The 13,226-nt window shown below is 38.2% G+C and overlaps 1 protein-coding gene across 5 annotated transcripts in view; it reads left to right on the top strand.

The window, feature by feature from the left end:
• LOC127634975 (microtubule-associated protein 4-like) overlaps positions 1 to 12,763 on the top strand; it is a 99,313-nt gene extending 86,550 nt beyond the window's left edge. For 3 of the 5 annotated variants that reach the window (XM_052114759.1, XM_052114761.1, XM_052114757.1), the window contains 5 exons: positions 71 to 163; positions 596 to 677; positions 750 to 862; positions 6,726 to 6,897; positions 10,846 to 12,763. In XM_052114759.1, the coding sequence (XP_051970719.1) occupies positions 71 to 163; positions 596 to 677; positions 750 to 862; positions 6,726 to 6,897; positions 10,846 to 10,853 (468 nt within the window). In that variant the 3' untranslated portion in view covers positions 10,854 to 12,763. The remainder of the gene's footprint in view (positions 1 to 70; positions 164 to 595; positions 678 to 749; positions 863 to 6,725; positions 6,898 to 10,845) is intronic. The other 2 variants (XM_052114758.1, XM_052114760.1) reach the window with 2 other exon arrangements.
• The last annotated feature ends 463 nt before the right edge of the window (positions 12,764 to 13,226 follow it).

Here is a 13,226-nt window from a genome sequence, read left to right as displayed (position 1 = left end):
GTTGTCTTCCCTCTCTAACCTGGTCCTTCCTGGTGTCCCGCCCCTCCCGGCCCGCCGTGCTGTGTTGTAGGTTCAAATAGTCTCCAAAAAAGTGGACTACAGTCACGTCACGTCTCGCTTGGGCTCCAAGGAAAATATGAAACATCTCCCTGGTGGAGGGAAAGTAAGTAACGTCACTGCATGCGTGTAGTCATTGTTCAGACGAACACTTTGCCTCTGTCTATTGTGTCCACATGAACGCAACGCAATTCTTCTGCTATGAACAAATAAGAGCTTCCAAATCCATTTTGCAAAGCAGCAACGTTTCAAAACAAAGGGGGGTTATATTTGCTTATCCTGATATTTGTTCTTAAGCTTCTCTTATATTAACCCTCAAACTCCTCCAAGCTCAAAAACGCCGCTTTGCTCTCTCTGGATTCTCCGCTATTGTTTATTCTAGAGTTTTTCCATCATCAACCTTTTCATTTCAGGCTCCATTTGGGGGGACCATTTCCACTGCATGTGAAATGTGTTTTCATTAAGCAATGAACAGTCCTGAGTTGTGATTTGATATGACCCGATACAACACGTGAAAGCTGCACAAATGTGTTCACAGGTCCAGATTCTCAGCAAGAAGGTGGACTTGAGTAAAGTGACCGCAAAGTGTGGTTCCAAGAGCAATATCAAACATAAACCAGGTACAATCAGATCTTTAGAGTTATTTTGCGATCCAATCCATGTCGGTTTTTCAATTTGAATATTTCCTGTAGGTGGAGGTGATGTGAAGATCGAGAGTCACAAAGTGAACTTTAAGGACAAAGCTCAGTCCAAGGTTGGCTCCATGGATAATGTCAGTCATGAGCCTGGAGGTGGTAATGTTAAGGTGAGGTTGCATGAAGTAACTCACAATTTATACGAGTTAAAGAACCTTTTGAAACTTTATAACGGTGGAGGTGTTGGTGAGAAATCAATGGTAAGTAAAGTGAGCCTCAAAGCATGCTTTTTAAATAGACCCATGATTTTGTTTTTTAATCCATTTTTTTTTTTGTTGTTGCTATTTTCATTTTAAATAATCACTTATGTCCATGCAAAATAAACGTTATCATGCTTCTACGATGTGTTTTAGCACAATACCATTTTTGTCTGGTGGAAATTATGCCTTAGAGTTACGGTTATCATTCTTCCTTGCTTGTTTTTCCCAAATATTGTTGGTGGATCCATGAAATTCCTAAAAGCTACAGTCACCGTCCCCTCAGCCTATGGCCATCCATTTCAGTCACATGTCCACTTGTACCATGGCTGGACCCATTATTATTTTGTATGCATGCACACATTGAACACATCAAGATCATACTGATATTGTTTTTAAAGTCACCATTTACACCAACATTTACTTTCTTAATAAAAGTTCCTATTGTGAACGATTCACCAGTTGATGGTATCCCAAAAAAATCTATATTTCTTTCTCCTAAAACCATCTGTCACTCATATTCTGGGATGGGACGCCCACTTTTCACAATCCAGTCAATTGGATATGCTGTTGCACATAAGAATGTGTGACATTATGGAAGTAAAATGGGTTGCGAATACAGTTTCGTGTTGACATTAAAGTATATTTTAGGGTTACAGGTTTGGCCATAAGGGACGCTAAATTGAAACAGTGTGTAGTAAATAGTTTAATACTACTGTCATATATATATATATATATATATATATATATATATATATATACACACTCACCTAAAGGATTATTAGGAACACCATACTAATACTGTGTTTGACCCCCTTTCGCCTTCAGAACTGCCTTAATTCTACGTGGCATTGATTCAACAAGGTGCTGAAAGCATTCTTTAGAAATGTTGGCCCATATTGATAGGATAGCATCTTGCAGTTGATGGAGATTTGTGGGATGCACATCCAGGGCACGAAGCTCCCGTTCCACCACATCCCAAAGATGCTCTATTGGCTTGAGATCTGGTGACTGTGGGGGCCATTTTAGTACAGTGAACTCATTGTCATGTTCAAGAAACCAATTTGAAATGATTCGAGCTTTGTGACATGGTGCATTATTCTGCTGGAAGTAGCCATCAGAGGATGGGTACATGGTGGCCATAAAGGGATGGACATGGTCAGAATTTCAATTTCAATTTCAATTTCAAAACACTTTATTTGTCCCCAAGGGGCAATTAATAAGGCCACATAGAGTAACGTAACCATTATACATTATAACATCCTACATTAAATAAATAACACAGTGTACATGAAATACATATTAATGAATACCTAATATACATATATTAAAAAATAATTAAATCAAGACATAATAAACAAGAGGGCTAGAGACGGTTGAGAATTTAAAAGCTGCACCGATTTGGGAACAAAGGTTGCCTTCCTCCTTTGTGTCCTACAACATGGACAACGAAGCCGTCGCCGTGAAGGAAGCCACTCAAAAACAGAGAACATTACATGTGATGTGTCTCGCAAGATTCTTCCAGCCAACCTCAGCGTTTGCTGTTCACTTATAATAGAAAGAGCCCTAATAGGGAGTCCAATAATTTTTGAGCAGACTTTAACTGTGCGCTCCAGACTATTTCTATTTTGGAGGCTTATAGAATGAAACCAGCAGACGATGGAAAATGTAATGACACTTTCAATGTAGGAGTAGTAGAACATAGTGAGCAAGTTCTTACTAACTCCAAAGGAATTGAGCTTCCTTAAAAGATACTGCCGCTGCTGGCATTTCTTCAGTATCTCCTCTGTATTGGAAGTAAATTTAAACAGATTGTCAAAAATCGTCCCAAGGTACTTGTACTCCTTGACAATCTCTATAGGCTTCCCGTGAATAACAGTAGATGCTGCCATAGCCACCTGCCTCTGCTTATTAGAAAAGGTTACTACCATCTCTTTAGTCTTATTCAAGTTAAGCTCCAAACAGGAAATGTCACACCACTCAACAAATTCCTGAAGGGCTGGGCCATGATGCTGTGAAGGGCCTGAAAGCAGAGACAGTAAAACGGTATCATCGGCAAACTTAATCAGATGACAATTAGGTTGAGTAGATCTACATTCGTCGGTATACATAATGAAGAGCAGAGGTGAAAGGACACATCCCTGGGGAGAGCCAGTTGAAGTATATAGGAGGTCAGAAAAGATATTATTGACCAGCACTCTCTGAGACCTATTGGTTAAAAAATCAATTACCCAGAAAATCATTTGGTCCTCCAGATGAAAACGACTGATAAGTTTCTCAGCAAGAATATGTGGCTGTAGGGTATTAAAAGCCGAAGAAAAATCAGCAAACAAAAATCTGGCTGTGGTATTAGGAGACTCAAGATGCTTATGAACAATGTCTGTGATAAACACCTTTGCATCATCAACCCCTCTACCTGTAGCGATAGGCAAACTGAAGTGGATCCAACTGTGAAACAGTTACTTTAGTGATATAGTTTTTAATAATCCTCTCCATTGCCTTTATCACAAGAGAGGTGAGTGCAACAGGTCTCAGATCGTTTAAGGATTTTATGGAACTCTTTTTTGGTATCGAATAACAGTGGAATGTTTCCACAGTTGAGGAACTACACCAATAGCCATAGATTTCTGAAATAAAGTCTGAAACACCCCCCAACTGCTCTGCACAGTATTTTAAGGTTCGGCCACAGATAGTATCCGGCCCAGGTGCAGATTTAACTTTGGTCTTTTTAAGAGCTTGCACCACCTCCTCCATACTTATAGTAAAGGCAGAGTCACCAGATTTTAAAGTAGAAATTATTGTTTCCACTTGAGTGGTATTGTCCGTCTCAAATCTGGTGTAGAAAGAATTGAGATCGTTAGGAAGAGATGTTAAACTACTTCCTACAACCTGAATGTGCCTACGAGCAGTGGGAGCAATATTAACTGCTGCCATATTCTTAAGACCCTGCCAGACTGTATGGAGGTTTCCTTGAGTAAATGTTTGCTCAATCTTGTTCTTATATTTCAGTTTAGCAGATTTAATAGCACGCTTGACCTCTCTGTTAACCTCCTTTTTTTCATACTCAGTGCCGGTGTAGAAAACTCTCTTTTCTTATTTAGAATTTCCTTGAGTTCCTTCGTTACCCAGGGCTTATTGTTCGGAAAGATGGTAACCTTCTTAGTAGGAATGATGTAATCCACACAGAAGGAGATATATGATGTTACTATACCCACTTGCTCGTTAATATCATTTGATGAAGCTGCGAGCATATTCCAATCAGTTATTTCAAAGCATCCCTGCAATCTATCAATGCTATCATTAGTCCATTGTTTAATAACCTTTACAACCTTCTCTGTTCTCCTTATAACAGGCAAATAGGCTGGTGCCAGTAATACAGTGCAATGGTCAGCAGAACCCAGTGGAGGAAGAGCAATTGATCTATATGCACCTGAAACTGAACCATAACATTTATCCAATATTTTTCCCAGACGGGTAGTACATGTGACATACTGTTGAAAACCTTTCAAGGATTTTTCTGCCACACAATGGTTAAAATCACCCAGAATAAATTTGGGAGAATCTGGAGATGTTAATTCCAGTCTATCTAAGGTGCTCTTAATATGCTCTATGGCTGAAGTAGCGTTTGCTCTCGGATGAATATAAACCAATATAAAAAAAAGCTGTGGAAATTCCCTGGGCAAATAAAAAGGGCGTAGAGATACAGCCAAAAGTTCAATGTCAGGGGTGCACAACTTCTCCCTTACGACAATCGTTGAGCACCAGCGTGTGTTTACATACAAACAAACACCGCCGCCATGCTGTTTTCCCGTAGACTCATTATCCCGGTCTAGTCTCAGGGGAATTCCAAAGCCATCTATACATAAAAAGTCATCATTGTCATTCTTATTCAGCCACGTTTCAGTAAATGCTAAAATGGAAGCAGTCCTATATTGATGCATATAGTTCACGTTAGCTTGCAGTTCATCAATTTTGTTACGGAGAGAACGGACATTGGCCATTATGACTGATGGAAGCGATCGATGTTTACATTTCTCCCGCTTGAGTCTAGCTCGTATTCCACCCTTTTTCTTCCCCCTTTTCGTTACCTTTTTGTTGTTTTGGAAAGATTCCCTCTCGATGGACCTCTTACGTGTTATTTCCTCTGGGATCCTCTCTGTAACAGTAGCCTGATGAGGGTGGAATCGCAGCTGCAGCAGAAAATCTCTTGAATATGCAAGTCGCAGGTTCTCCGGGAGATCATATCCAGTTGACAAACAGAATATGTGCTCCAAAAAATGAAGAAAGACCAGTAGCCAAAAAAGTCTTCTATACTCCATATCGATCGTAAAACGGTGTTCGGTGTTCCAACAGTCAGTCACTAATCAGCGACAATGAGACGCACATGTAGACTACCATGTATAAGACACAAATCTCCTCTCAATATAACATGGACTGTGTGAATATAATCAGATAAATGCACTCGATATATAAAAAAAACAACAAATACCCTAAAAGAAAACACTATAAAACACTATAAAATTGCGTTACTCTATGAGCCAGAAGGTCAGCCACACGAGCAGCGACCCACCACCGACACTATGATTAGTGTCATATGCCATTCCATCAACAATGCTCAGGTAGGCCGTGGCATTTAAACGATGCCCAATTGGCACTAAGGGGCCTAAAGTGTGCCAAGAAAACATCCCCCACACCATTACACCACCACCACCAGCCTGCACAGTGGTAACAAGGCATGATGGATCCATGTTCTCATTCTGTTTACGCCAAATTCTGACTCTACCATCTGAATGTCTCAACAGAAATCGAGACTCATCAGACCAGGCAACATTTTTCCAGTCTTCAACTGTCCAACTTTGGTGAGCTCTTGCAAATTGTAGCCTCTTTTTCCTATTTGTAGTGGAGATGAGTGGTACCCGGTGGGGTCTTCTGCTGTTGTAGCCCATCCGCCTCAAGGTTGTGCTTGTTGTGGCTTCACAAATGCTTTGCTGCATACCTCGGTTGTAACGAGTGGTTATTTCAGGCAAAGTTGCTCTTCTATCAGCTTGAATCAGTCGGCCCATTCTCCTCTGACCTCTAGCATCAACAAGGCATTTTTAGCCCACAGGACTGCCGCATACTGGATGTTTTCCCTTTTCACACCATCCTTTGTAAACCCTAGAAATGGTTGTGCGTGAAAATCCCAGTAACTGAGCAGATTGTGAAATACTCAGACCGGCCCGTCTGGCACCAACAACCATGCCACGCTCAAAATTGCTTAAATCACCTTTCTTTCCCATTCTGACATTCAGTTTGGAGTTCAGGAGATTGTCTTGACCAGGACCACACCCCTAAATGCATTGAAGCAACTGCCATGTGATTGGTTGATTAGATAATTGCATTAATGAGAAATTGAACAGGTGTTCCTAATAATCCTTTAGGTGAGTGTATATATATATATATATATGGTTGCTCTGTTTTTTGGGGGTATTTAAACCATTACCCTTTACTAAAGTTTGTTCACTCATCTCTATAAAAAAAACACAAATAGACATAAGATGAATTGTGTAGTTACCAAAAATCTAAAACAAATCAAAAGCAAAATGTCCATGTATGCTGGACACCTGTTGGCTATCAAAAGAAATGGGTAAAAAAAAACATTTTATATGACTCATGCTGTACATCAGCCATATTGTTTCACCATGCATGTATATTCTGTTTAAGCACACAAACACCCGGCTGTGTCTCCATCGCCATTTCACCCACATGTTATTGATGCCCTGCTGTGTGTTTCTAGGCTGAGGGGGCCCAGGAGACTGCTGAGGGTAGCGGGGCTCCCTCTAGTGGTGTCTCGGCCGCCCAGCCCGCAGCCAGCCCGGCCCAGGAGAATGGGCTGAAGGAGGGCGCTCCCTGCAGGAGTGAGGAGCTCCAGGACCCACAGGGTCTGGGCTCACTCATCCCTGAAACAAGTAAGTTTGTGTGTAACACAGCTCCCACCAAAGCCCCAGTCAGACTAGAATCCCGTGTATCAGACCTGTTTGGTTGAGGATTGCACTGTTTCTCCTCCATTCAAAACAAAATGTTATTTATTTCTATGCCATTTCAGACACACTATTACATTTATTATTTGTCATCGGCTCTTAATGTTCATTTCTGTGTAAACTGTTTGTTATTTTGTTGTTTCACTGTACTAGAGGTTGACCGATAATTAATCAAGGTGGGAAAAAAAGAGATATTGAATAAAAACGTTGGTTTTAATATTGAAATGTTTTTATTTAAATGTGTGAATGTGCCACTTATTAAGGGGCCAAATTACTCCAAATTAAATCATTAAGAAATATTTAAATTAATCATTAAATATTTAGTAAAATAATATATATATATATATATATATATATATATATATATATTATATAATATACAATATTATATATATAAATAATATTAATAATAACAATATTATATATATAAATAATATTAATAATAATAACAATATTATATATATAAATAATAATAACAATAATATATATATTAATAATATTATATATAATATTGTTATTATTAATATATATATATTAATAATAATATATAAATAATAACAATAACAATATTATATATATTAATAATAATATTATATATAATATTGTTATTATTAATATATAATATTATTATTATTTATATATATAATATTGTTATTATTAATATAAATATATATAATATTGTTATTATTAATAAATATATATATATAATATTGTTATTATTAATATATATATATATATATTTTTTTTTTATTTACTAATTACTGTTGTACTGCCCGTTGTATTTCATTTTAGCACTATATCATTATCTTTTTTTATGCATGCACAAGCTTAGTTTCTTTTTATTACAAGGGACATTTTTTTCTCAATCGATTTTATACATTTCTCCAACCCATAATCAATGCTCTCAAAACGATTCACACAGACACTCAAATTTGCGGAACAATTTTACTGCATATTTTTTTGATAATAAAAGCTAAATACATCAAAACTATAGATTAACTATTTGAACACACAATTCTGCTATTGCAATAACACGCTGTATTGTATGGCCATGCATAAGACAGCACTGTAAGCATGCATGGTAAAGTAATGGTGACATGCAGATCAATGCCATTCCTCCCTCTTCTTCTTCGTTGAGATTCAAGTCACTTTATATCTGCTCATATTAGGCCAAACACGATTCATAACATGACCAATTAGAGGGACTATCTGATCATTTGAGCCTCTTCCATCCTGCTGTCCTCTTCTCAGTTTTCACATCTTGCTCTGAAGTTTTATATTTGACCCCTTTATATGTAGCAAAGTCATAGTTTTTAGTAAATTGCACTCTTTGCTGTGTGCAATGCTAACACGGCAGATATCAGCATGCAAGTATTTGACAACCTGACGTGCATTTAAGAAGATTACTTTAATTTAGTTATTTGCGTTAACTGTTTTGAAAGCATGAACATTGGATATGAGACATTTGTGTCCAGCGTTTCAAGCAAATTATGAAAATTAAGAAAAGTGTACAATTCGTTTAGGACAATAACAGAGTGTTCAGACGGCTGTGGTAATTGATTTGAGTTTGGAGAAATGGGTCAAATCGATCGAGAAATGAATTTAATGATTGAATTGTTGTATTAATTAAATATGTATTAAATGGTTTAATTTTGTGTCATTTGGTCCTCCGTGGTAACTCATCCACTCGAATGCATTTTTGCTACGTTTACGTTTCTCATCCACACTGAAATGCGTTTTCCTCAAAACGTATATTTCTAAAAATGCTCTACATAAATGCATACGTTGGAAAATGATTTTCAAACAGAAACAGGTTAGTGTGGATGTGGGCATTAAAGGTGACGATTGGTTATGATAACAATTGGTTATGATGACTAGCGGTACAGTGAGTCAGTAATATAGTAACCGCTCTCAATAACTCTTGAGTTTGAGTCTTTTCGACTGATTTGATAAAGAAATATTCTGGGTTCGATACTATGACAGCATTTGTGGCATAATGTTGATTACCACTAAAAGTAATTTCGACTCGTCCCTCCTTTTGTTTAAAATAAAAAGCATAAATTGAGGTTCCAGTGAGGCACTTACAATGGAAGTCAATGGGGGTACATTTTTGGAGGGTTTAAAGGCAGAAATGTGAAGCTTATAATTGTATGAAAGCGCTTGCATGAATTATTCTGTTACGTTTGAGCTTTTAAGTTGTCTAAATTGTCATTTGCCGGAAATACATGGTTTACAGCGTTAAATCGTCATGGCTAAGAAGTTATCAAATCGGATACAACTTATCACAGAAAAAGTTAATAAGTGATTTCATCACAAAAAATCATGTTTAAATGCATCATATTGTTTAAGTCTTGTGGCTATACTCCTGAAACGGTCAGTATTTTAACGTTTACAGATTGGTCCTACTGACTTCCATTGTAAGCGCATCACTGACCACGTTTACATGTTCTTGTAAACGGATGCTTTTTGCAGAAAGCCGCGTTCTGAAATGTCTTGTACAATGGAACGCTGATCTCCTCACACCACTTAATGGATTCAAAAATATCCCTTAGGGCAGTGGTGGCTCAGTGGTTGAGGCTCAGGGTTACTGACCAGAAGGTCAGGGGTTCAAGCCCCAGCACCACCAAGATGCCACTATTGGGCCCTTGAGCAAGGCCCTTAACCCTATCTGCTCAAGGGGCGCTGTATCATGGCTGACCCTGCACTCTGACCTGGGATATGTGAAGACTAATAAATTTCACTGTATATATGCAAAAAAACTGTGTATAATGTGTGACTAAAATAAACACACCTAGGTTTCCCCTGGAGACCTAATAAATTTAACTGTATATATGCAAAAAAACTGTGTATAATGTGTGACTAAAATAAACACACCTAGGTTTCCCCTGGAGAACGCGGCTTAATGTGGTCATTTAAACGCATAAGTGCCGTTCTGGTGGGTGTTTGAAGAGTCCACGTGCGCGAAACAGACCGGATAACAAACGACATAGGATGGAGCTCAACAAGTCAACACAGGGGAATGAATACAACATTTCTGGGAGTACAGAGGGACAGTCGCATACACTATAAACCCATTTATACACACCAATGTAGTGTCGACGGTCCCTCACGTTCACATATACGAAATTCTGCAGTTTCACTTAAGAGGGAAACCCCACTATTGCATCACAATTCCACCGCAGGTCACAATAGAAAGTGGAGAAAACAAACGCAACAACGGCTCTGGAATATCTGAAAATAAAGCGAAGAATCTGAATAAAATGCCGAAGTCTTCATCGCATCCAATGTTTGTTATTGACACGAGCGTCGTGGGAGAATTACGTTGCTGTGGAGAAAGCTGCCTGCTGACCGAGCCCCATGTATAGCGCCTATACAGTGCATGTAAACAGAACGGCATTTTCTGGTGTGCATGTAAACGTCACTTTAACCTCGAAGAGTCAAAACTAAATGTTGTGGTAATCAACATTATGCCACAAATGCTGTTGATTGAGCTTCACTTGTATTGAACTGGGAATATTTCTTTAAAAAATGACATCACGCAAAAGCAAACATACAGCAAGACCAGTGGAGTCATCATGTTCAATTGAGACCGCTAGCTCGAAACATACAATATGATTTAATAGAAGCATGCTCTCAACCTGGTCTGCAAACATGCAGTAATTCTCTAGTGCAGCAGCTTGTAATAAACTATTCAAGTTTGCTTGTGTTCAGTGATTGATTGATTCATCGACTCATGTGGCAAAATTTGGCACTACAGTTCACCACATGAGGTCAATCGGCAAAAACAATAAAGCGGTCGACTTCTACACTGTACTGATGTTATTAAAGTGCAATTCTCTGATCACCAAATCATCTTGACCTCTTCTTATTTTTCAGGCTTCTAACTCGACTTTTTGCCATCACTGTTCCCTTTTCATTTCACCCCCCGATCAACCCCTCTCCTCCCCGTTTACCCCATTTTTATGTTCTTCTGCTCCTCTATTCTGTCTTTCCTCAAACACTCTGATGCAGATTGAGTCTTTCAAGCTTAATTTCCGCGAGAACGCCTGCTCTCGCACGGACCACGGCGCCGACATCGTCACCTGGCCCGTCTCGGGTGACAGCCCTGTCCTTCCTCACCTGTTACGCAGCAGCATCTCGCTCAACGACTCCCTCGCGACCGTCGGCATCCCCCGCTCTCAAACGACCCCTGCCCTCCTCTCCTCCCAGGAACAAGGAGGCGACGTTGGCTCACTCACTGGACTCCAGACATGATTTCTCACTTGCCATTCATCAGCTGCTCTCTAAATCCCGCCTCCTACCATTGCTATGATTCGATTGGTGTGCTTGTTGATGTTCTTGACGGTTATTTCTGATTGGTTAGAGCTATTACTCGGCTGTGCACTGACGACAGACTTCAGAATATGCACAAAATGACTGGACTGAAGAAAGTTGGAGGCTAATACTCCTCCCGAGGCTCTGTGTGACTCTGATGGTAACGGTCTGGAAGCTTTGTTTTGGGCATGATATGGCAAACCCAAGCAGAATCCTCTCATTAGCCTTCCTCTGCTGCTAAACTCACACCATTCAACAATCACAACACCTACGTAACTAGTTGTAGAGCATGAAATGTAGTTCTAGACCTGACAACTAAAGGCTTCTTTACATAACTATTGTCAGCATTGTCCAATGCATTGAACTGTATGCAACGCGTGCTAATCAAATGCTTTAATGTGACGCTCAAACAATTTAACTTCAGACTTGTGCACTGTGTAAACGCTTTTAGACGGTTTTCCCTACAATGTAAGAAATAATACGTTAAAAGAAACCAGCTGCAAATGTGTTGCACCAACTTAAGAATTCAAGTTGGATTCTAAGTTCCATGAACTCAATACGATAAGTTCAGCAAACTCAAAAATAATGATTTTTACGAGTAGATCTAATTATCATTATCATTAAAAACATAAACACGTCCAGCTGTTAGCGGGCAATGTGCATGACATGCAAATTGTGTCTTTCCAATTACATGTCTGACTTTGCAAATTTACAAGTTTGTGATTTTCACACATGATGTGTGTCTCACTGATGATATTAGATATTGAGTTATGTGAAAAAGCCTTTATTCTAACTTGGTATTCATAATGGAAGTAGTGGATCTGTACATGCTAATCACTACCATATATCTGGATCCATCTGGCTATCATTTCATTCAGCATACAGGGCTGTCATGTGACCCTGTCCCTTGACCTTAAGTAGAGCTGATATTAAAACACTTGTGTTCGGAAAAGCATACTAACCTTACAATTTCTGCAGTATATACTGTAGTATGTATACTGTGCAAAGTATGCATGTGTTCTGTATTCAAAGAGATGCAACAGTGCAAAACTGCATTTAACAAAGCAATGCTCGACTTGACCTTGAGCTACAAGCGCATTATCTAGGTTTGTTCGACTTCAAATAATCAGACGGGAACGATTTCAGTCAGACGTAAGCATTTACAGTTTAAAAAGCACAAATTATTGTTCAAGTCAGACTGAAATTGAACTATTAATGTGCATGTAAACTTTACTAAGTGTGATAAGTCATATCAACTGCCAGTTTTAGTGTGCTCTATTTACACGTATCTTGGTAATAAAACGGGCTATTTTGTAGGTATGCACCGACCAAATTAAAACCATCAGCATATCTGTCATAAGTGTGGAAATGCAGAAAAATACAATAATAGTTATGCAAAATTGGATTAGAAGTGCAAAATAGTCATACATAATTCTATAGAACTATAAAAAAAAAAAAAAGGTGCAAAATAATTCCCTCAAATTTTTCACAGTTCCAAACAATAGAACTCACATTTTACATATTATTATAGACCATAAAAAAATATATATATATATATATATATATATATATATATATATAAAAATGAGAATTTTTTTAAATGTATATATATATATTTATATTGGTAGGTGTTTGCATATATTGCACAGAGGAAATAAAATTATTAATGCAATATATTTATGTAATTGATTATATTAAATAAACAATTGTTTTTTCAGTATTTTCATGCCTATGACTGATATGCTGATGGTTGTACATTAATTGGTTGATGCATTGGTGCATGCATACAAAATACCCATTTTTATCACCAAGATCATGAACTAAACACACAAGTTAATCAAGTCATGTGACAACAAAGTGTTAATCTGCTATAGTATATACTGCAGTATTTCACATGTACTGTCCTATAGTACAGCATTCATTTAGTAAGCTAGTATGCCATT

Source organism: Xyrauchen texanus, chromosome 42 (genome assembly GCF_025860055.1).
Source record: "Xyrauchen texanus isolate HMW12.3.18 chromosome 42, RBS_HiC_50CHRs, whole genome shotgun sequence".
In the NCBI taxonomy this organism is placed as follows: Eukaryota; Metazoa; Chordata; class Actinopteri; order Cypriniformes; family Catostomidae; genus Xyrauchen; species Xyrauchen texanus.
This window is presented reverse-complemented; position numbering and strand designations above follow the sequence as displayed.